At 42.6% G+C, this 21,520-nt stretch overlaps 1 protein-coding gene across 4 annotated transcripts in view; it reads left to right on the forward strand.

The window, feature by feature from the left end:
- Nucleotides 1-21,520, forward strand: part of drosha (drosha ribonuclease III) — a 91,795-nt gene that overhangs the window by 11,690 nt on the left and 58,585 nt on the right. For all 4 annotated transcript variants that reach the window (XR_013289630.1, XM_077553886.1, XM_077553887.1 and 1 more), the window contains exons 14-17: nucleotides 1,077-1,201; nucleotides 6,121-6,220; nucleotides 10,269-10,376; nucleotides 14,712-14,819. Coding sequence is in view for 3 of the 4 variants with exons in the window: in XM_077553886.1 (XP_077410012.1) it covers nucleotides 1,077-1,201; nucleotides 6,121-6,220; nucleotides 10,269-10,376; nucleotides 14,712-14,819 (441 nt within the window). In the remaining variant the exon portion in view is untranslated. The remainder of the gene's footprint in view (nucleotides 1-1,076; nucleotides 1,202-6,120; nucleotides 6,221-10,268; nucleotides 10,377-14,711; nucleotides 14,820-21,520) is intronic.

Below are 21,520 nucleotides of genomic sequence, written 5' to 3' on the forward strand. Positions count from 1 at the left end.
TGGCCTCTCGAGCGAGCTCAAAGATGGCTGCTCACATTTTGTGCACATGCTCAACACTAGTTTCTGGCCCAAAAATGTTTTTGGGAGTTAATTAGAATTTTGTCAACAGACAACATGTCAAGCAGAACAGTGATTTTGACGCAAATATTTTTTTGCCTTTTGTAACACCGCAAACTAAAAAAAATGATAGAAAAAAGATGGCTATTGATGCCAAAGTAATCTATTTACAGATAAACAACAAAAAAACACACCGTGAGCGAGGCTGACTCACGACACTCACAAGTGTGGCGTTTTTTTTTTGCATGGCATTCGCCATTCACACCATGAACACGTCATCTTTTCTCACTCACAAAGCACAACAAATATAATACATACTGTATATTTGAGTGTGAAGACTTGTTGGCATTTCTCTCCCTCATAATGGACATGACAAACTGATATTCTAGGGAAGAAGATTAGGGTCAGTGAAAAAAAAAAAAAGGGTTGGCAGGATTTTCTCAGAATTCTCACTTTAAAGTGACAGTTCTGAGAATAAAGTGAGGATTCTCATTTCAAAGTCAGAATTCTCACTAATTCTTACTTTAAAGTCAGAATGCTGAGAATAATGTCAGAATCCTGCCAACCATTTTTTTCCCTCCACTGGCCCAAATCCTTTTCCGTAATTCCCCTCCTAATAACATGAATTCAAAAGCTGTGCAACGCTGCCATTTACTGGCATGGTTTCCTCATTACAGGTATGCTGAAGCCTGACTTTCACAGACAAGCTGGGCAAGACTTTGTTGTTTATACTATTACTTTTTGTGGCGTGAACGCGGCCTAATGTCACGGTGAGCGCCGTGCATCGAGCCATCTGCCGCCGAGCTCATCACGCCGCATGTTGCGGTCCCCTCTTCTGGTCTGGCCAAAGGTGCGACAGGCCACCTGAGGACGCTTCTCGCACGCGCAAGCGTCTGCGGGTCCGCTCGCCGCTGGCGTTCCCGTATGGCGAATGATTGAACGACGGCGCCCGGTTGCCGTGCTTGTTGACACTCGGAACACGCTCGCTCACCCGCCTCTTCCGTGTTGTCGCTCCCCAGAAACCGAGCTCGGTGCGGATCGACCAGCTGGACCGGGAGCAGTTCAACGCAGACGTCATCACCTTCCCCATCATTGTTCATTTCGGGATACGGCCCGCCCAGCTCAGCTACGCCGGAGACCCTCAGTAAGATCTGTTGTTGCTTTTGCTAAGCGGATGTTTAACAGGACTGATGATTGCATATGTGAATATCTCGATTTGCAACGGTCCTGACCTACTATTTTTAAAGGTTATGCAGAACAATAAGGCAGGCTCAGTTAATGGTGGCGTACTTCATGTTTTTGTACAGATGTTTTCTGTAATTAGGAATCTACCACTGCAGTCGTTGTAGGCACGTTGAGACTTGCGTCCAAATGTTTGTGCCAATACTTTTCAGTCGGGTTTTTCAAATAAGGAGATAGTAGATGGCTTTAATCATATCATGTTAAGCACGTTGAAGCGTTGAGTGCTGCCAGCGACAAAGACGCCTCTCTTTGCACCCTGAGGATCAAGCATTTAACTCATTCACTGCCATTGACAGCTATAGATGTCAAAAATTCATTTGAACTATTTTCATTATTTTAATATTATTTTTCCTTTCTTTTTTTTCTTTTTTGTTAACAAGAGTATGAAAACCTAGAATTTTTTTGTACATTCAGAACAGATATAAAATTTGTGAGTTAACTAGTGAAGTCATGCGATTAATTACGATTACAAATTGTAATTGCCTGATGCCCCTAATTTGTATTTATTTTTTCTTAAAAAAAAACATTACTTTTTTTTTTAAAAGAAAAAATAAATAAAAATTAGGGGTGTCGGGCGATTGCAGTTTTTAAATGTAATTAATCGCATGACTTCACTAGTTAACTCCCGATTTAAATTAAAAAAATTTTTTTTTAATGTTTTTTTTTAAGAAAAAAATATTGTAATTAATCAAAAATTAATTACATAATAAATAAATACAATTAATCACTAATTTTATATCTGTTCGAATACCCCCCCCCCAAAAAAACGTTTTTTTTTTGTTAACAAAAGTGGGGGAAAATGTCAAACTAATAGAAATAGTTCAAATGATTTTTTTGACGTCTATAGCCGTCAATGGCAGTGAATGAGTTAAGTTAATTTGTTAAAATGTATATTTACTTGTACATTTACGTTTCAAGAATTATTTACACATTCATGCGTTTTGTTATTTTTTTTTGTACAAGTTGCTAAGTTGATGTGTCGAATCTGCTGCTCTGTCATTCACTTACCTAAAGTATGCTAGCTTCTGATTGGTTAGTGTTTGTCAGCTGATAGGGGATCAGGAAGTGCTGTCACTTTAGCTGCCGTGTATGATGAGGAAAGTCTAAATTAAGAATGAATCCGTCCATCCTGCCTTTTCATTTTATGAACAGTGTCCCATTAGCCATCAATGAATCCTCACATTAGACTATAGCTACGCTACTTATATTTCTTGTAAGATTCTGAGTTATTTTCTTGCAAATTTGCCACTTTATAAAGTATATATTATAAAATATTACCCCCCCCTCTGGAAAAAAAAAAATATATATATATATATACCTGGCCCTAATACAGTACGCCGTCGTAGTTTTGTGAATGCACATAGGAAACCTGTGGGGTTCAGTACCTCCAAAAAGATTAAGAACCACTGTTCTACTGCTTGGTGTAAACAGAACTGAAGGAGATTCTTCATGTAATTCAAGATCATCATTTCATGTAATCTGAGAAACTACGTGTTCGGAACCAAGATAAATGTCATCCAGCTCCTTTTAGCTTTTTTCCTCCCTTCTTCCCACTCCTCCTTATTCAGTGGCGTTCTCCCTGGACGACGACCCCCCCCCCCCACCCCCACAATGTGTGCCATGCCGCCACCAGAAGGTGCAGAGTTTGCGCAAGGCAAAGTGCGGGCAGACTCATAGATTAGAAAGGGGAATAGATGGCGGCAAGGATGAGCGGCGTGACATTTTCGCATGCGTCGTCACGGGTGCCGGGTCCCTCCGTCGGGTGGCTCCGCCACGGGAGCCGGCGCGGTTTATTTCCTCAACATAGTGATGCTACACGCACGACGCAGGCTCGCAGGTGGGAATAGTGTACTGTGCTGCTGCATAATTAACAAAAGCAATGTCGAAGATCATCAGAGCTGCAATCCCTCCAGAGTTGTGATGCAAAAAAAGGTGTGAGACTTGATGTCTTGGCTTTTAAAGGAGACATTTGTTTTTCACAACTTGAAACATTTCCCATGTGCCTTAACAATGTGTACAGTATGTGGCATACTTTTATCCACTTGCCCTAAAGGATCAAGAATGTTGTTATTATTATTATTAATTAGATTTGTGATTACCTTGCTGAAAATAGTCTCATTTTACTGGTAGTTCTGTCTTATCAAGCATTCACATTCACAACTATGGACAATTTAGAGGAGAGACCCACCCTGGATGATTCTAACCCTGAACCTCAGAACTGTAGGGCAGACGTACTCACCATTAGGGCACCGTGCTGCCCATTTTTGGTAATATGTCTACTTAAATTCTAACCATTTCTCCTCCTGGGCCACAGTCAGGAGGCAACATGAGGATGCAAACAGGAGGTCTATTAGTCCGGACTAATTTGTGCTCCCTCTGCCCGACTCGCCAGTGTCCTCTTCACCCCTCGCCGCTTGCCCACTGAGCGCTTTCATCCATCGCACGCCCTGCCGCCATGTCAAACGGCTCCATGTGGCACAAGGTGACAAATTTATGGACAGACTGGGACGTCATTAGTGGCGTTGGCGCATCGACTTTCCCCGCCACTGCTAATGATCTGTGTCGATGGCGGTGACGCCGTGGACGCTACATGCGTTATTAACTCGCTAGGCTAAAGACGCCCTGGTGTGTTGTCACCCTCGCTGGACCCTCAAACTCCTGTGTGGCGGATACTGAGGCGACGGGTCAAAGGCCAGGGAGGAATGCAAAAAGGAGTCGGCCTTGTGGGAGCATTAACATTTAACGTGAACATTGCCAGCTTTGACGTCGAGACACTTAGAATTGAGGAAGTGGCCCAAGTGCTTCGGTGTGCATAAAACACTAGATAGTCCTCACTACTCAGGGTCTGACATGAGTCAGTTATGGTGGCTCTGTCAGAATCAGTATTGGCCCCGATTTAAGACAATTAAATTCCTTTAGTTTTGCCAGATTGCTATAACCAACTCTCTATTTATAGTAGTGTTAGACCGAAATGTTTTTTCCGTGGCCGATACCGATTATTTGTAGTCTAGGAGGCTGTTAACCGATATTTCAAGGCCGATATTCATTTACAGTAAAAGAGAAAATATTAGCATCAAAATAAAATTGAAATAAAAATACTTTTTCTTTTAAACTAAATTAAATAGTTTAAAAATGTTTGATTTTTATTTTATGTGTTTATTTTTTCCATATTTAAAAATAAAAAATGTAGGAAGTTCCCAGTGTCAGTATCATCTTTTCTTAAGTGGAATTTTAAATAAATACACAAATGAAAAGTTCCATTCATCTCACTGAGCGACAAATGCACGCAAAATTGCTAATTTGTTTTTTTTGTCTTTGTAGACAGTGAAAAATTGTCTGAATATGTTCGAAATGTCTTTGCAAGTAAAAACTGTCTGTGAACATCTTTCAAATCTTGATGAAAACCCTACATTTGCTCCGTTCGCAAGTACTCACCGCTCAGTGAGATACCAGCTTTATCGGCCTTCAGATTTGTAAAAAGGCAGATGCCGATATTTGTCAAAATGCTGAATATAAGCGCTGATAATCGGCCCGGCTGATTATCGGCCCGGCTGATTATCTGGCTATCCCTAATTTATAGAGCACTTTAAAACGGTCATCGCTGTTTTCTCAAGATGGAACGTAGGAGCAGCAGATACAATGAAAACTGCAGAGGACCCGGAATTGAACCCTGTGGATCACCATACATTCCGTTATCAGAGGTGGCAAATCCAGGTGCAGAAAGTTTTTACAAAAAACCCTGCCGCAGTTTGGCTTTAGCCATTGATACTAGCTTGCTAGCACCTCTGTCTGTTCTATATGTGAATTCATATTGCACATATTCGTCCGACCACTTTCCTTTTTGCTCGGCATGTTAATATGAAGGGATTACAATCTCTGATGTTGTGACTGCCAAGTACCGACAAACGTCATCATAACAAATAATCCCCCAGTCTAATAACAGTGGAGGTGTGCAGAGGAAGAGTTAGCATATGCTAATTAAATCGGTGAGAGACGAGCTCGCCGCAGAGAGATCACGTCGGATCCCCGCGAAAGGTCACCGCCGCAGCCTGGGGACGCGTGGGCCTCCCAGACTGGATATTCTTCCCCTTCTCCGTCTCCTTTTTCGCCCGGGACGCTTCCGTGCGGAGGCGGCCAGCTGATAATCGCAGCCGTTAAGCCGTCTCATTCCCTCGCCTCGGTCTCTAATGAAGTCCCCGCTATTAAAGCTCTATAATTCTTCTATTCTGCGGCGGTCCCCTCCCCTACTCTCTTGCTCACGCACACCCTCCATATCTCCGCGTACGTCTCTCGGCCTTTCACTCTGTCCGATCGGCCGAGCCGCACCACCTTAATTCGCCAGCCCACCAATCATAATTGAATAATTCTGGCTAAATGAGGAGAAAGTCTGCTGAATGGGAGCAGAACGGTCACACTCAGTGCATCAATCAGAAGGCCTGATTGAAAATGTGGGGGCACGGGGTGTGGCGGGTGGGGGTCTCCGCGGTGGCTCCGTGTCACCTTGCCGATAACACCCGGCCCGCTTTTCACATGCAAATGAGAGCAAAGACAATAGAGAATGAAAGTGAGGAGCAGGCGAGGTGGAAAAACGAAAGTCGGAGGCAGGTGAACCCGACTCTGAGTTCAAGCGGCAGACACAAACCTGGGACGTTTGCCGCCCCGAAACAAAAGCACCTAATGGAGCCACGTCTGCAGGCTACTCGCCAATTAAGTTTAATATCAGGCCGGCAGCGGATGAAATATTGATGTGTTGTTGCAGAGTTGGAGTTGGAATCCTCTGAGCCTCGTTTTTTTCCCTTCCCTTTCTTTCCTGATTGTCAGGTACCAGAAGCTGTGGAAGAGCTATGTGAAACTGCGCCACCTGCTGGCCAACAGCCCAAAGGTTAAGCAACTGGACAAGCAGAAGCTGACACATAGGGAGGTGAGATCAGACCAGGAAACACAACAAAACAAACATGCAACATGAGAGAAGTGACTCGACTTGTTAAATGGATACAAATCCTTACTGGGGATGTCATGGAAAATCCTGAAAGGTCCTGATGCAAGCTTTGTTTGATGGCGACCCGACACACGGACGGGCACATGCAATTTTGATAGTTCAGATCTGGATTGACGGTATTTTATTTTAAAAATAAAAAAATAATGACTGATGAGGTAACAATTACTAATGCAATCCAAAACGATAATAATGCCAAACAGTGAGTTGAGTATAATAATCCACTCCAGTCCTTTCTTAATTACGGTATAATACACTTAACTCATAACTACTTCACTCATTTACTCCCCACAACGAATAAATACGTTCTATTTGAAATATTACTAGTGTCCCAAAGACGTATTTATACTGTTTTAGAAAGATGGTTTTTTTTTTATTTTTTTTTTTTACGCTAGAGCAGGGATAGGGAACCCTGGTCCTCGAGAGCCCCTCGCGCGCCTGTTTTCAACTCTTCAAATAGTCATTTGTAAACTTTTTGGGGGTGAGTGACGTCACTTCCCATACCTGCAGTTTTTCCACCATTGGCAGCAGGGCTCGGTCCCTATCCCCCGAATAGTGGGGGTTAACTAAGATGTCATTCTTCATTTCCGCCTCTTTTTTTTTTTTCCTCTCTTTTTCAGGAGAGCTCAGTATTGTTCATTCGATTTGACATCATCATTGCTCTCCTTTTTTTTTTTTTTAAAAAAACAAACAAATAAATTAAAAAAATTTAATAAATGTTTTTTTTTTTTTTTTTTTTTAAATATATATACATATATATATATATATATATATACATATACACACATATATATATATATCTTTTTTTTTTGTATGTGCGTGTGTGTGTGCGTGCGAGCGTGTGTATTCATCAGTTCACCTAAAGCCCATTAAAAAAAATCCCATACTAATAATATAATAATAAATTGCCAAATGCAGAAACATCAATGTAAGTTATCACGATATCATTTCCGCCTCTAACGAGCTCCCTGCCAGAGGTAACATCCTAAGTGTCGGCGTTGCTGGTTTTGATGAAGCAACAAATGAAAGCGTCTTTGTGGACTTTTCTAAATGCCAGCAGCTCATTTCCACTCGTCGCTCTCATTTACACGCGACAAGCTTGGCGCACTCCAGCGCGTCTCGTAAATATCGCTCGACTCTTTTCAATTAATTGTTGCTGCGCTTTTTTTTCCTCTTCTTGTCTTCATTCTCATTCAGCGTGTAGAGCTCCGCTAAGTGCTTTGCGCCCCGTAACGCTCGCCGGCACGTCATTTTTATATCCGTTTAAAGCCGCCAGTGCGAAGGTCAGCGCCGGGGACGGAGATCGTTTAGCTCAGGTAATAGTCACAGACTTCTTTCACCGCCCCATCCCCGTCCCACATTACGTTGCCCCCCCCCCCCCTTTTTTCATACCACCCTCAGGGACTCAGCCCTCAGCAGCACATACGCATCCTGCTTGACACAAGCACAACCAATAAGGAGCAAGAAGTCTCAATTAGTTGCTTTCCGAGGCAGCTCTCTGGCCAACAGGGCCTGAATGCTGTCAAACTGCAGCAATTACACACACACACACACACACACACACACACACACACACACACACACACACACACACACACACACGTGCGTCTAGGTAAAGCGCTGCATCTTCGCTCTTGCGTGCTTTAGCTGCCCTGTCAGAGCGGATTACCTCCCCCAAGGAGGCTATTTTTGTTCTAGTGTGCTTTTATGTATAATATGTATTGTGTGTATGTCAAGTAGTAGCTCGCAGATTTCCATCCGGTTTTGGGAGGAGGCGGGCTAAAGAAGAAGCCATTAACCTTTGCTGACGCATTTGGTGAACTTCACAAGAGATGACGTTCGTTTGTTCTTCTGTTTCTTCTGTGCGTAACGCAAATGACCGCCATCTACAGGACTGGAGTGATTGTTATCCACCACGTTTGGAAAGCACAACCGAAGAATATGGTTCATATAATTTGGTAGTAAAATGAGCGTCGGTCCTATTTCAGAACTTTCCGTCCAATTAAACTTTTGACTCCTCAACGTAGTGTTTGTAAACACACACTATCTGACTTAATTAACTCATTCAAACCCAAAAAATTTATGCAAGAGCATACAGAAGCATACTTTTGGTTCTCTAGTGTCGCAACGTTGATATGTGTTGAACTTGATATGTGTCGTCATGGCAGCATTAACTCATTCTCTCCCAGCCATTTTCACTGAAGCAACCCCCTTCGCTGTTTTACTGGATTTTGACTGATTTCGCAAGGCCCACCGAATATAATGTTCTATTGCTACAAAAACAAGGAACCTACCAAAAGAAAGATTAAAGTCTCTTCTTTCATCAGGAAAAAAAAGTATGTTTGTATCTGTTTACGTTTTGCAGCAATTAGTATTAGAATATAGCTAAGTTTCATCATTATTCACAAATCTGTGGGGAAAGGGAGCTTTTTTGCAACATGGCCCTGGTTGATCTCTTATACTCTGCTGCCACCTGCTGGCCTTTTTTTTGTAACAACTACCATTCTCTTCAGTTCAGAGGCTGCATCAAAACCTTCTGTATGCTCTAGCTAACATAAAAAAACGGATAAATAAGTTTTTGGGACACTGGTAATATTTAAAATAGAACGCATTCATATGTCTTTGGGAGCAAATGAGTTAAGAGAAAAAAGACACTTGGAATCAGGCTGCTTCCAAATGTCCAATATTTGATACATATTTGATATCTGCCGATGTCAATGTCAAAATTTGCATCATTGTAAAAGGTTCCTCTGTGTTTTTGCTGCTCTTTATTTGTTTGTCGCCACATGTGGGCTGTCTCTTGTCTTGCGTGAACGTAAACACATTCTTATGGGACGTGAGACTTCATATGTAGACGAAAATAGACTTGAGATTGTTGTAAATCCCATCTTGAAAAGACCTCATGGGTGTATTTAAGAATCACCTGCATGGCTGCTTTCTCTTTCAGCCTTACAATAATGAATTAGTCCTCATGACCTTCCCCCTGACCATGCAGCACGAAAATTTCCATGTCATTTGCAGCCATGCAGCTATGACGGGTGTGGGTGTGCACGCGCGTGCTCGTGGCGGCTTGGGCGAGCGTGTTTACTTTGATGCAGAGTTCAAAGTCGGTTGGCATTATTTATTCATGCCTTTGTTGTTCTTATTTCCTCTGCGAGGCAAAAATTCCTGGCGTTCCATTTGAGGTGGCTCACCGGGAGTCGATTGCGTCTTGTATGGATCACACACGCACACACACACATATACATATGCTGACATGCTATATGTGTATAATGACTTGTGCAAGGCCGGCATGGTCTGAATAAACAGGTGTGCGTTGATCCGCCTACGCCAGAGTTTCTCAAAACATTTCACAAACATCCTCCATATAATAGCTGACATTGGTTCACAATAAAAGTTAAATACAACTTAAACAAATGGACTGTATAGAGCTGTCAAAATGAATAGATTAATCAACGAGTCATTGATTATCAAATTAATTGATAGGTTTGGGTATTGATTCTAATTTCCTCCATCAATTCGACTGGTTAATGAACAGTAATCACGGAAAATAAATGCTTTTGTAATGTACTTTGATGCAAAATTAAAATAACCTGATTAGTCGATTAATCGATTGAACAATCGATAGATTAATCGATTGTAAAAATATTCGATAGTGACAGCACAAGTACTGTACTGGATTTTAAATAAGTTAAAGCCACAGTGGCTGAATCCTGCATTTGACACATCTGACAGGCCAAGCTGACCGATGGCCAGGCCTCAATTAGCCGCGATCAAAAGCAGTAATACCGTCAGTGTGCGCCGATGCATGTGTGACATTTGTAGCACGTGCCATCTGTGAGCACAGCGGGAATGAAACGGGCTGAGGTAGCATAGGAATAGGGGGCGGGGCGTTGCATTGTGCGTGTGTGGGTGCCGTCCCCGCCGGCCTCGCTGCCATTGATCAATAATTGACCGGCTGCTTGTTTGGCAGGAAGCTCTTCAGAAGATCCGTCAGAAGAACACCATGCGCCGCGAGGTGACGGTGGAGCTCAGCAGTCAGGGATTCTGGAAGACCGGCATCCGCTCTGACGTCTGTCAGGTAACATGTTTGCAGAAAAGACTTATGAGTTCACACTCGTTGTTTACAAGGAGAGTATACAGGGCAAACCTCACTATTTGTGGCGCTTAGGGACAAAATAGCAAAGATTGGTCAATATATCGATTAAGAAAAAAAAGTTTTTATATTGCCCGACTGGGCGATTTGTATTTTATTTTTTGCCTTTTTTTTTTTTTGTCCGTGCAAAAAAACTTTTTTTTTTTTTTTACATTTATTATTTCTTTATTGTATGGACAAATGATTGGAAAACAGTCAAATGTTCGGCCTGCAATTCATACCTTCTTTATTGCTCGTGTTCAGCGATCGCAATCTTTTTTTCATGATACATATTTTTTTGAATTACAGTAATTTCTGGACTACAAGGCGCATCTGTATATAAGCCGCGCTAGGTAAATTTGATATAAGCCGCACCCGACTGTAAGCCGCAGGTGTTTTAACGTTACCGCACCGAGTTCCCGCTACTTCTTTTCCATAATGAGGGCGCAAATGGTCTCGCTCTCATTCTGTCTCTCTTACGGCATTTAGGCTCACCTCGTTTGTTTTGCTCTTGCGCTTCTTTTATAGTGCGCCCCCTTGTGCTCTGGTGGATAAGCCGCACCTTTGTATTAGCCGCAGGGTCGAATGCAAGTGAAAAAAGTGGCGTCTTATAAATCCAGAATTTACTGTCATCGGCCGATCGGTGTGTTTCAGAAATCCACCCTACAATTATGTATGGCTATCTATATAAGAATATATTAATCATAGCAAGCAGCACATATGAACACAGCAAGTCGCTGGTCAAGTGAGTGGTGGCATGTTGTAAATAATGCAAGGTTTGGTGGCAGTGAGACAAGACGACAGAGGCGGCGTGTGGGCTGCGATTCGCTGCTCAGCCGCGCTCGACACACTTGCCACGTGTTGCGTCATACCCCCGCTCCATATGTGTATGGCCAAAGTGGACTCCCCGCTGCGCCTGTGCAACCTCGCCAACTTCATTAATGCCCAGCCACGCGGGCGCGTCCACACTTTGCTCACACACACAACTTAACTCCGTTTGACGAGACCACTTAAGTCCGCCTCGCACTCGCATTGATTCTCGTCTCCATGTGTCAACAGTCTTGAACTATTCCCCTGACCTCACTAGTGATTTGGAAATGGAAGAAACAATCTTTTCCAGTGTTGGTATTATTACATACTATACTAAATAAATACAGACAACTCAACAAAATCCAGTCCAGTTCAGGGAAACATGCTAACTTACTGAGCACTTCAGCAGTCAAGTGTAGCAAAATGAGAAATTAGTGTAAAGTCTCTTGGAACAAAAAGGGAAAAACAACTCGACTATTAAATTAATCAATGCGCGAACAATTCTGTAGGACTTGGTGATTATGGAAAAAATAATTATCCTGACTCTTTCGATTGATACCGAAATTACATTTAATAAGCACTATTATTCATTGAGTTCAAAAGTAACTGCCGAACCACAACTTTAAATATAACTTGAAAGCACAATCAGAAAATATATTCGTATCAAAGTGAAATAATAGTATTAAAACAATAGCAGTAGAAAGCAATAAATCCATATAAATTTTGTATTTTTCTGCTATGCGTGCCTTGGCCTCTTAGGAGCAGTGTGGTGCGAAGCATGGAGATACAGTACATGCTTAGGTTAAGATAAAAAGAGTAGAAGAAGAAAGTTGCTACTTGACTCATTGAGCCATTTTCAGCAACAAAAAGTTTATATTTTGTCCAGAATTAATTTGATAACTTCATTTTTTTTCTTGTACAATTAACTACTAATTAAAAAATATATATATTTTTTCCATTTGCTGTTGACTGAAGATGATATCACCTGTGCTGAGGAAGTAGCGACCGATCAGGGTTCACCTGTTTTCTGGGTTTGCTCAGATAACTGAGCCATGATTGGTCGCTAGCTACTTCCTCAGTAGCAATAGACGTCTCTGTTTTAAAATTGTAGCAAAAAGTTGAGGGAGCTCTCAAGGTCATTAGCATGTCTTCAAAAGTTTAATGAGAACTTAAAACAACTAAACAGCTCCCTATTATTTTCTTCAGTAAAGTTTTCAAAAATTTTTAAATATCTAAAATGTTCCATTTTCACTTGTCCTACAAAAACAGAAAGTGCAGAAAGTTTCCAGGGTCGACAACATCTCATTTAAAATGAACTGAAAATTGAAATAAACAGTTCCCTGAAGTTAATACGGTTTTAAATTGCTCCGTTATCGGCCGTCAGATTTTTATAAAAGGCTGATAATTGAACTATTCCTAATGACATTAAACAGCTTGAAGCGTCAAATTCAAAAGTCTGGCACCCTCTTTATGCCGCGAGTACGCGACACAACCACATTGAGCGCGAGTTTGATCAAATATCACATTTTGAACATGATCAAAAATGGATTCATCAGCGCCATCTTAGACCCAAACGGGCCCGCAGTCGACAACATTTGCATGTGGAAGCGCCACGGTGTCATCTGCTTTTATTTTTGACCATTCTTCCTCTGCTTGTTTTTGTCCTCCAATTGTGGCGCCCGTCAACGGCAAAGCAATAATTGGCAGCCGTGCGGTCTTGTGCGAGCGCCTCCAGCCGCTGCTCACGTTTGGAGAGGCATGACAGGAAAGTTGGAGTCTCATAAGCCAGACCTCTCTTGCAGCAAGGTCTAGCAAAGAGGATCCCATCCATAATTGCCACCCAATTATATTTGCTTCAAGCTGGACTGCTGCGACTAATTGGTTCATGAATAATTTCAGGCGCTACACTCTGCACCGCGCGTCGCACCGCCGAGAGATAGCGGCAGATCTCCAGCCCAAACTTGCTTTTTTTCTAACCCCCCCCCCCCCCAAAAAAAAAAGCAATTCACAGTCAAATGGGCCCACTTGTGATTGACATCGCTCCACACCACCAAGGTTGTTTCACTTGAAAGGCGTTTCCACGGACCGGCCTTCACTTTACAAGCAGAGCTGGGGAATTTTCACCGTGATTCACTTGCTCTTGTTCTCCGCCTTCTGCGGCCTTCGTGGGCGGCAGGCGAAGGCTGCTCGCCATTCACAGAAAAGTGAAGGAAATGAAGCTTGTTCAGTTTTGTTTAGCAGGCTGAAAAAGAGGAAAATATGTATGGATCCCCCATTCAGCCGCCCTCTGACAATATTCCACGCGCTATTCGCTGTGCATGAGCAACAAATGTTGTACTTACTGCTTATGTTACGCTTCAGGGTTAAACGTAACGCTTACAAAGGTGCATAAAAATCCAATCTGCGTATCAGATATCCGCCAAGGCGACTGCAGTGTTTACGCACATAATCGAGTGTTGCAATTGGCAGCAAAAGAAGCCATCGATGTCAAAGTACAAAAGAGGAGGAGTCAATGGACTCAACAATGTCCTGACACAGATTCATTATATGGAAAAGTGGACACTAATCAGATTTCTTGCCTTTAAACAGGTGAAGTATTTAATAATTTCCATCACGTCTTATTTCCAATCATCCTGCATGTTAGAATGTTGAAATCTTTTGAATTAAAGCTGAAGCGTATTCAGCAACCGTTTTGTGGGTTAGCATAATTCATTTTTTTGTGGGTTAGCATGACCTAGAACGAACCGTATCAAGTCAGTCGGCCATCAGACAAGTTCAGGAGTCCATCGCGGCTTGGTTAATTGGCTCCTTAACGATGTCAGGGAAGCGTGTCACCTGTGCAGCCCCCCGTGACGGCCCCCGGGTTTCCTTGTCGACACCTCTTGGTGCCGTCGGACCACAGGAGTCGCCTTGCCCCGTAGCGCTAATTAAAACAAAGACGCCGGGCTCCTCGCTCACGTGCGGGCTCGGGGGTTAATGTTGTGAAACCCGCCTTTGCCATCTTGCGTCTCGCGGCCGACTCGCTGTGAACCGCCGCTAATGACGGAGCTTGTGCGCCGGCCACCGGCTGCTTTTCACGCCGCCATTATTCTCGCCGTCTCTCTGCAGAGGGCTGTCAGGGTTTGTGTGACAGTAAGTGTGTCAACACGGCGAAATAGGCTTCGATCCCAGCGCCCTGCCCCAAAGTGAATTTTCCCTCCTGTCCGTCATTCGCCCTCACGCCGCCTCCGCCGCCGCCATCGGGTTTGTGGTTATTTCATCTACGTGTTGCCTAGCCCCACTTAATAAATAATGAGTGTCTGATTGATTTCTGCCCACTATCAGCTCTCAGCCTTTGCTTCTGACAATCTCTTCATCACACATTCCCCTCCAACATGTTCCCGTCACTCCTCTTTCATATCAGACATGATCCCCACTCAGGTTCCCCCCTCCTGAGCCGTCTCCTTGAGAATTCTCTTTGTGCTCCCACAGCACGCCATGATGCTGCCCGTCCTCACCCATCACATCCGCTACCACCAGTGCCTCATGCACCTGGACAAGCTGATTGGCTACGTCTTCAAGGAGCGTTGCCTCTTGCAGGTGAGACGCGCACTTCAAAAGCAAACGCTTGTCAATGACGTCTGCAAGCGTAAGCGGCACAATGGAGATGTTGTCAATTTGAGGCTTTGACAAACATATCTATCTTTCTGTCTGACTGTCTGTCTAATCGTAATACTGTATATCCTAACCTAATGTACTCTGATTAGTACTGTTAAAGCTTTAAGGCTTTATCACCTGAGTTAAATCTTTAACTCCAGTGCTTTATATCTTTCACTTTGACAGCACTAAATCGAATGTATCCTATTTTAATGTAATCTAATTTACTGATATATATTTAATTTTAATGTAATCTATCCTATCCTAATGTAATCTATACTATCCTTATGTAATCTAATCTACTAATGCCGCGACTCGCACACAAAATCAGAACTCATTTTCATTCTCATTGATTAGTGATTTTCGAATCAACTCGAATGGGTTGTTTATTGTACTTTTCTCTAAAAATGCTCATAGTCCAACAACTGAAAAATCCAATTTGATGAAAATATTAAGCAATAACGCATCGTATCAACCGACGAGAAAGGTTTAAAATAATTTTAACCTCCAGGATCCTGTGCCGTGCCCTGAACTCAGTTTTCTCTTTGGTCCCCATTTTAAATCCATCCCTGTTGTGTTAGCGCTTAGCTAGTTCGTCTCTCAGGTCTGCCCAGCGCCCACGTTTGCAGACTAACTTTAGTTTGTCGCCAGGACGACTACAAAGCAAATATTTCCGTTGCTTGGATGGTATTAGCCGGCCAAATACACCCACAACTATCGCGGCTCAAATGCAGCGCGTAAATAGCTTCTGTGCTTTTGCAATCTAAACATTGCTCTGTGATGACAATATGATGTGATGCATTCTGGCCTGAATGGGAAAATTCTCATTTGATATTCTCTCTATCCTGTGTTATTTTATGTAATTTGTTCAAATCAAATCTATCAGTAACTATGTTTTTTTTTTTTTTTTTGACGATGGTTTGCTTCGTTCAGATTTGGCCATGTTGCTCTGTTGGAGGCGGGCCTTCGTTGCCTGTTGTGAAGAAAAACAAACTTGATTTGTATAATGTCATTAGTTTTTTCTTGAAAGCGAATGGGGCAAAAAACGACATTAAAATCAGGAATTGCCGACTGTGCCACTGATCAAGATTCAATTTCAATTCAATTTTACTGTGGGGTTCAAATAAAACTACCTTTAAAGCCATCTTCTCGTTGATCCAGTCATCAAGTTGCCGCATGCTCAGAATGCGTATAAGTCTGGCCGTATAGGACTTTAGATGAAGTTGGACAGCCAAAGTGACAGAGTGATGTGACACCACCGTGGCACCGCTGTATTATTTAAAGGCTGGCATAGTTAATAACTGCAACAAGACAAAGCCCCGCTCGCCGGTTTGAGCCTGCCTGCCTGCCTGCCTGCCTGCCTGCCCGCGGTGAGATCTGGGCTTGTGTGCGCACGTCCACGGAGGCAGCAGACTCCTCATTATTTGGACCCGCGCCGCCTCTGCTCAGACAGTTCAGGCGGAAAGAGCGGTGCAGGAGTCACTTAAGGTAGCCGGCGCCGACCCAAGTCACAACTTTGCTGGGTCCGCTGTGACTTGCGGTGACAGTACAGTCCTGCCAAATGCCAGCGCTGCCCTGTCACTGCCCGGGGAGTGAGCCCTCCCCCCCCCCCCCCGCCATAAAACCCTCCCAGCGAGATGGAGGAGGCGCCATCAGCGAGGCATTAGAGAGCGCGGCGCTGTGCAGTTCTGATCGTTAAACTCACACCTCTCTTTGTGTGTTGGTGTGAGAAGCCCGAGCGCTCCCGCGGGCTTCGCATGCAGGAATTTGCACATATTGATCGGCCATTTGTCAAGTGTGCAATGACGAGCTGTCATAATAAGTGACAAAAAGGAAACACTGGCCGGCGAGGAGGCTCGCCGCCGGCTGACAAGCACTCATTCAGAGCCTGACATGGCCTCCTCTCTCTCTCCAGTCGCACAATTCAGTTCAAGCAAAGGAATGTGGCATGCGTCTCTGAATTCATACAAACTGGAGTTCAACCAAAGTAATTGGGGGGAAAAGAAACTGAGTTATGAGAAGTGTATGCATCAAATTTGATATCTGTTCTAAATGTACAATAACATATTTATTTTCTACATTTTCATACTCTTAACTTAAAAGTGGACAAACATTTTTAAACTAATAGAAACATGATACAGTAATTTCATAAAATGTACCTAAGAAAAAGAAAGTAATATTGATTTGTGTCGTCATTTTTCTGCCACTAGATGGCATAATTGCATTTGTAAGACATTGCTGACAGCGCAGTGCATTTTTCTTTTCATATCAAGAGCGCTCTAATCTTTAACAGGAAGTAACTTCTGCACATTTAAAAAAAAAAATGTTAAATGCAACTTGACCCCAGCCTCCACAAATATATGCATTATTCTGACATTTATTACTGCTAAATTTTGACAGGGACATGTCTGCTGTGTTGCGACTGGCATTCCAAGTAAGGGGCGGTCATTAATCGCTCGTTACATTCTTTTTTACTGGTGTTAAAGGAACTTTAAATTGACTAAAAATGAATGCACTAAGTTTGACACCCCTATTTTTTACGTTACCCGTTAATTGTATGTAAGCTATCAAATTAATTCTGGACAAAATATTCATTAATATTTTTTCATCTGAAAATAGCTCAATGGGTCAAATATTCTTTTCAGCTACTTGTACTTTTACTCAAGCGTCACTCTCATTTACAAGACGGCTCTGCAATAAAAAAAGATGGCGGCATGTTGACGCGAGCGTGAGGCAAATGGTGAGAGCTTCAGTGGCCCCCAATGCAGGCTTTGAAGAGCCTCTTCAGAGAGGCTCCCCCGTTAAACATTTAACATGTAAAACGTCATGGAGTGAGGAGGGGTGTGCGGTTATCGCAGTGTGTTGATGGCCGCCGCATGCGAGCGCATCCATCAAGGCCGGCCTTAATCCTAACCCACCCCCTGTTGATCCAACCCCCGCCCCGGCTCCCCACTCCCCACTTTGGACCCACGCTGGCACGAGAGAGGCATCACAGAACATCTCAATAATTCAAGTGTACATGTCCCCCAGCCCGCTTGCGTTGTCACACGCCCCCCGCCCCGACGCATACGCTTGTGCGTGCATCACTATTTTATTTGTTGTCTTATTCATGGCCACGCTGGCTCTCACCACGACATTCCGCCGGGCCTCGCGTTACATTTTTACTGCATTCTGCTCTTTTCTCCGTTTGTCTAAATGATAAATGGCGTTTGACGCAGCCGCTTTAGCACGCCCGGACAGCAAGCGGTCGCCATGGCGATGACGTTACTTACATCCGCCGTGCGGACACGCACACGGGGTTGCCGGACGACACATCCCGCAAGATGGGAAGGAGTAACTAATTCATAGGCATGTCAAATTGCTATCGCTAACATGGACTCGCATGTTAATGTTCTTGCGGCTACTTATGTTATAAAGTAATGTGAGTAGTCAGGCACTACAGTAAAATAGTCGTCTCATACATATTAATGAGTTGGTTATCTTATTATAACTAAGTCATGAAATCTGAAGTCATTTGACTTGTCATGTAATACAGTAATAATGAGCATGCTTTTAATTTAATGTTTTGGTCAATGTAATCAGCATCATTTGTAGTACTGTGGCAAACACAATGCAGCGGTGCTTTGAGATACGAGTGACCCGACTTGTGAATTTGTAGAAACACGAGCCATTGTTCACTTTTTTGTTGTTGCCTCAACTCATTCACTGGCAGCCATTTTCAGTGAAGCAACCCCCTTCTCTCCCAGCTGTTTTACTGGATTTTGACTGATTTTGCAAGGCCCACAGAATAATGCTATTGCTATAATAAGATGGAACCTACCAAAGGAAAGATTAGAGTCTCTTCTTTCATCAGGAAAAAAAAGTATATTTTCTATCTCTTTCTGTTTTGCAGCAATTAGCATTAGAATATAGCTAAGTTTCATCATTATTCCCAAATCAGTTTCAAACTGTGGGGAAAAGAGCTTGTTGCAACATGGCCTTGGTTGAGTTTCTAAAACAAAATATGAAATTGTATAATAATGTGCATATGGTTTTAAATCCATGATATTATTTAAAAGTTAGGCTTTATCAAATATTTTATCAAGGTGTGACTCCCAGTAAAGCCGCAGGGCCTATAGTATAAATACTGCCCCTGGTGGCCAAGTTGCACACACCAGAATAAATTAATAACGATGCATAAACTACTTTGTTTACAGCCTTGTTATCAATATTATTACTATATATAATTAATTTCTTTTGTAAATTGTAATAAACCAATTTTTTTTTAAGGTGGCCTGGAAAGATTGGTGTCATTTCCATTCATTTCAAAGGAGTTAGTGGGGAAATCATATACGTAATTGTTCTGCAAGGCTGTTGCTTTACCAAATGATATTGATTAGTTTCTTGCTGTTTGAAAATGAGCATTTTTTTTTCTGAAAATGAGCATTTAAGATCTCATTGTGTCTTAAATTCCTACGACTACTGTAGTTTCCCGTGAATAACACATCATTTTTTGCGAAAAATAAATACATCTGAAATCGTCTCACCGTATTATTCATGGATAAAATTAAAAAACAAACAAAAAAAAAACAACCACCACCACCAAACATATTTTATAGATGTAAATAAAAGGCATACAACATGACACCCACACAAGAACAGACGGGGAAGTGTAATTTTGTCGGCGTGTTATACTGGGCCGTGAGAAATTTTTTAGTACATCAGTTTTGTAAATTGACGTGAGCTCATCATTATTTCAGTGCATTTCTCATGATGTTTTGTTTGCTGTTGTGCCGTGAGAGCTTTCAAATGTAAAATATGTTTCCTGGCTGAGTACATTTTGGGAAACACTGCACAAAGCTAACAAAAACAAATTCACTATTACATGACGAGTGGCGCACGGGTGCCAACCCGGCCAGCTATCGGGACAATTTGCTCAAAGGTTAAGTTGAGTGGAACAAGCATCGGTGGTCTTGAAAGGCCCACGCGGCTTTGGGATGTCGTCCTTAATTGCAGACAAGCTGCAGTTTTTGCCTGGTGACTGATGTGTTTTCTTTTGTGAAGCTGTGACATGGCTTGGCGTGGGTGTGGGGCTGGGTGGGGGGCGGCTTTCGGGGTGGACTACAACTTGGAAAGAAAAACGGGGGTGGAGGAGCAGCAACTGGTTTTATTTGCTTTTTATGCAAGCGTCAATATGAAGCTGAGGCGCCAAACAAATCTGCTCGTCTCGCACACAAACCAGATGACAAAAAGTACAATGGCTGCCGAATATTTTGTGGCGTGAGTTCACAGCTTGAAAGCAAGAAGGCCTCTTGTGCAGTGCTAAATATTGAAGCACTTGCGTTTCGAGGTTTTTACATATATATCTCATTGGAGCTTGAAATTGATTTGAAGTCTTCTGAAAGGAGACAAGCCAACAGGGGAGAGCAGCTGTGTTGGTTTTTGGGGGGGGGGGGCTGAGATTTGCCTAATGTAAGATTGATAAATGCTTGTCGGATCTTTTTTTTTTTTCCTTTCCAGGCACAGCTAAATGTCGAATAACGATGCGTTTTCTGTGCACTTCTGTTGGCAACAATTGATTGAGCCTAATTCTGGTACACACGTCTGTCTGTCGGGTGTCTGAGAGGTGTGACTGTGAGGCTCAGTTCTGTCCATCGATCATCGATTGATCTATGATCTCATTTGATCTCATCTCATTTAATCTAATCTATATACACTATCTAGTTGTCTAGGTCAGTGGTCCCCAACCACCAGGCCATGGACACCTTTGGACCGGGCCGCACAGTTGAAAGAATAAAAAAAAACTTACTGTACTTCCGGTTAATTGATTAGCCGAGGGTTCAAAATATTTTATTTTGAAAAGTGACCAGATTCTCTCTGTTTACGACGGACTCTTGACACATGTCAAGATGCTAATTATCTCAGTGGCGTTTTGTCACCCTTGTTATGGTAGTGGACTTGCGTTTGTTGTCGTAGCCTTTTATTAATCAGCCGACGAACAGCCAAGCACCCACTGGCTTACCGGTCCGTGGTGAAAAAAAGGTTGGGGTCCACTGGTCTAGACCATAGATATAAACATTTGATGTTTCATGGTGGAGTCGGCAACGTAACCGCTGATCGGCCATCTTAGGACAGGGGACTGCTTTGGTTCGTTGTTCGTTTGCAGCAAAATGGATGATTTACTCACATAAATACTCATAACTTAGCTGAATTATTGACGGATTTAAAAACAGGTTGGTTTATTACAAACCTTATTAACATGGCTATCATTCAGGCTGAATTTTTTAATCGTACATTTAAAAAAAAAAAACACACAGCATAATTGTTTTTGTCATATCTAAAAACAAAAAGGAAAATTGGTTGAGTGATGAGGGATCAAGCAACCCCTGTCCCTTGTGGTCACGTTTCTTCCTAATGGCTAGTATAAACAACTATAAAAGAAAAATGCATACATACGCACATAAACGCATATCTTGTCTATCATTGTCACTTGTCAGGTTTAGGCCAAGGACAATCTCAAGGGTTTCGTTTTTGGTGGATAATAAACGAAAGGAATTATCTTCCAGCAGTTGGGTTACTTAAAATAAAAAAAAATAAAAAAAATGCATGCAGTGCTCGGCATACAGACCACCATTTCCTCTATTCTCTGAATTTTCATGATGATT

Source organism: Vanacampus margaritifer, chromosome 20 (genome assembly GCF_051991255.1).
Source record: "Vanacampus margaritifer isolate UIUO_Vmar chromosome 20, RoL_Vmar_1.0, whole genome shotgun sequence".
In the NCBI taxonomy this organism is placed as follows: Eukaryota; Metazoa; Chordata; class Actinopteri; order Syngnathiformes; family Syngnathidae; genus Vanacampus; species Vanacampus margaritifer.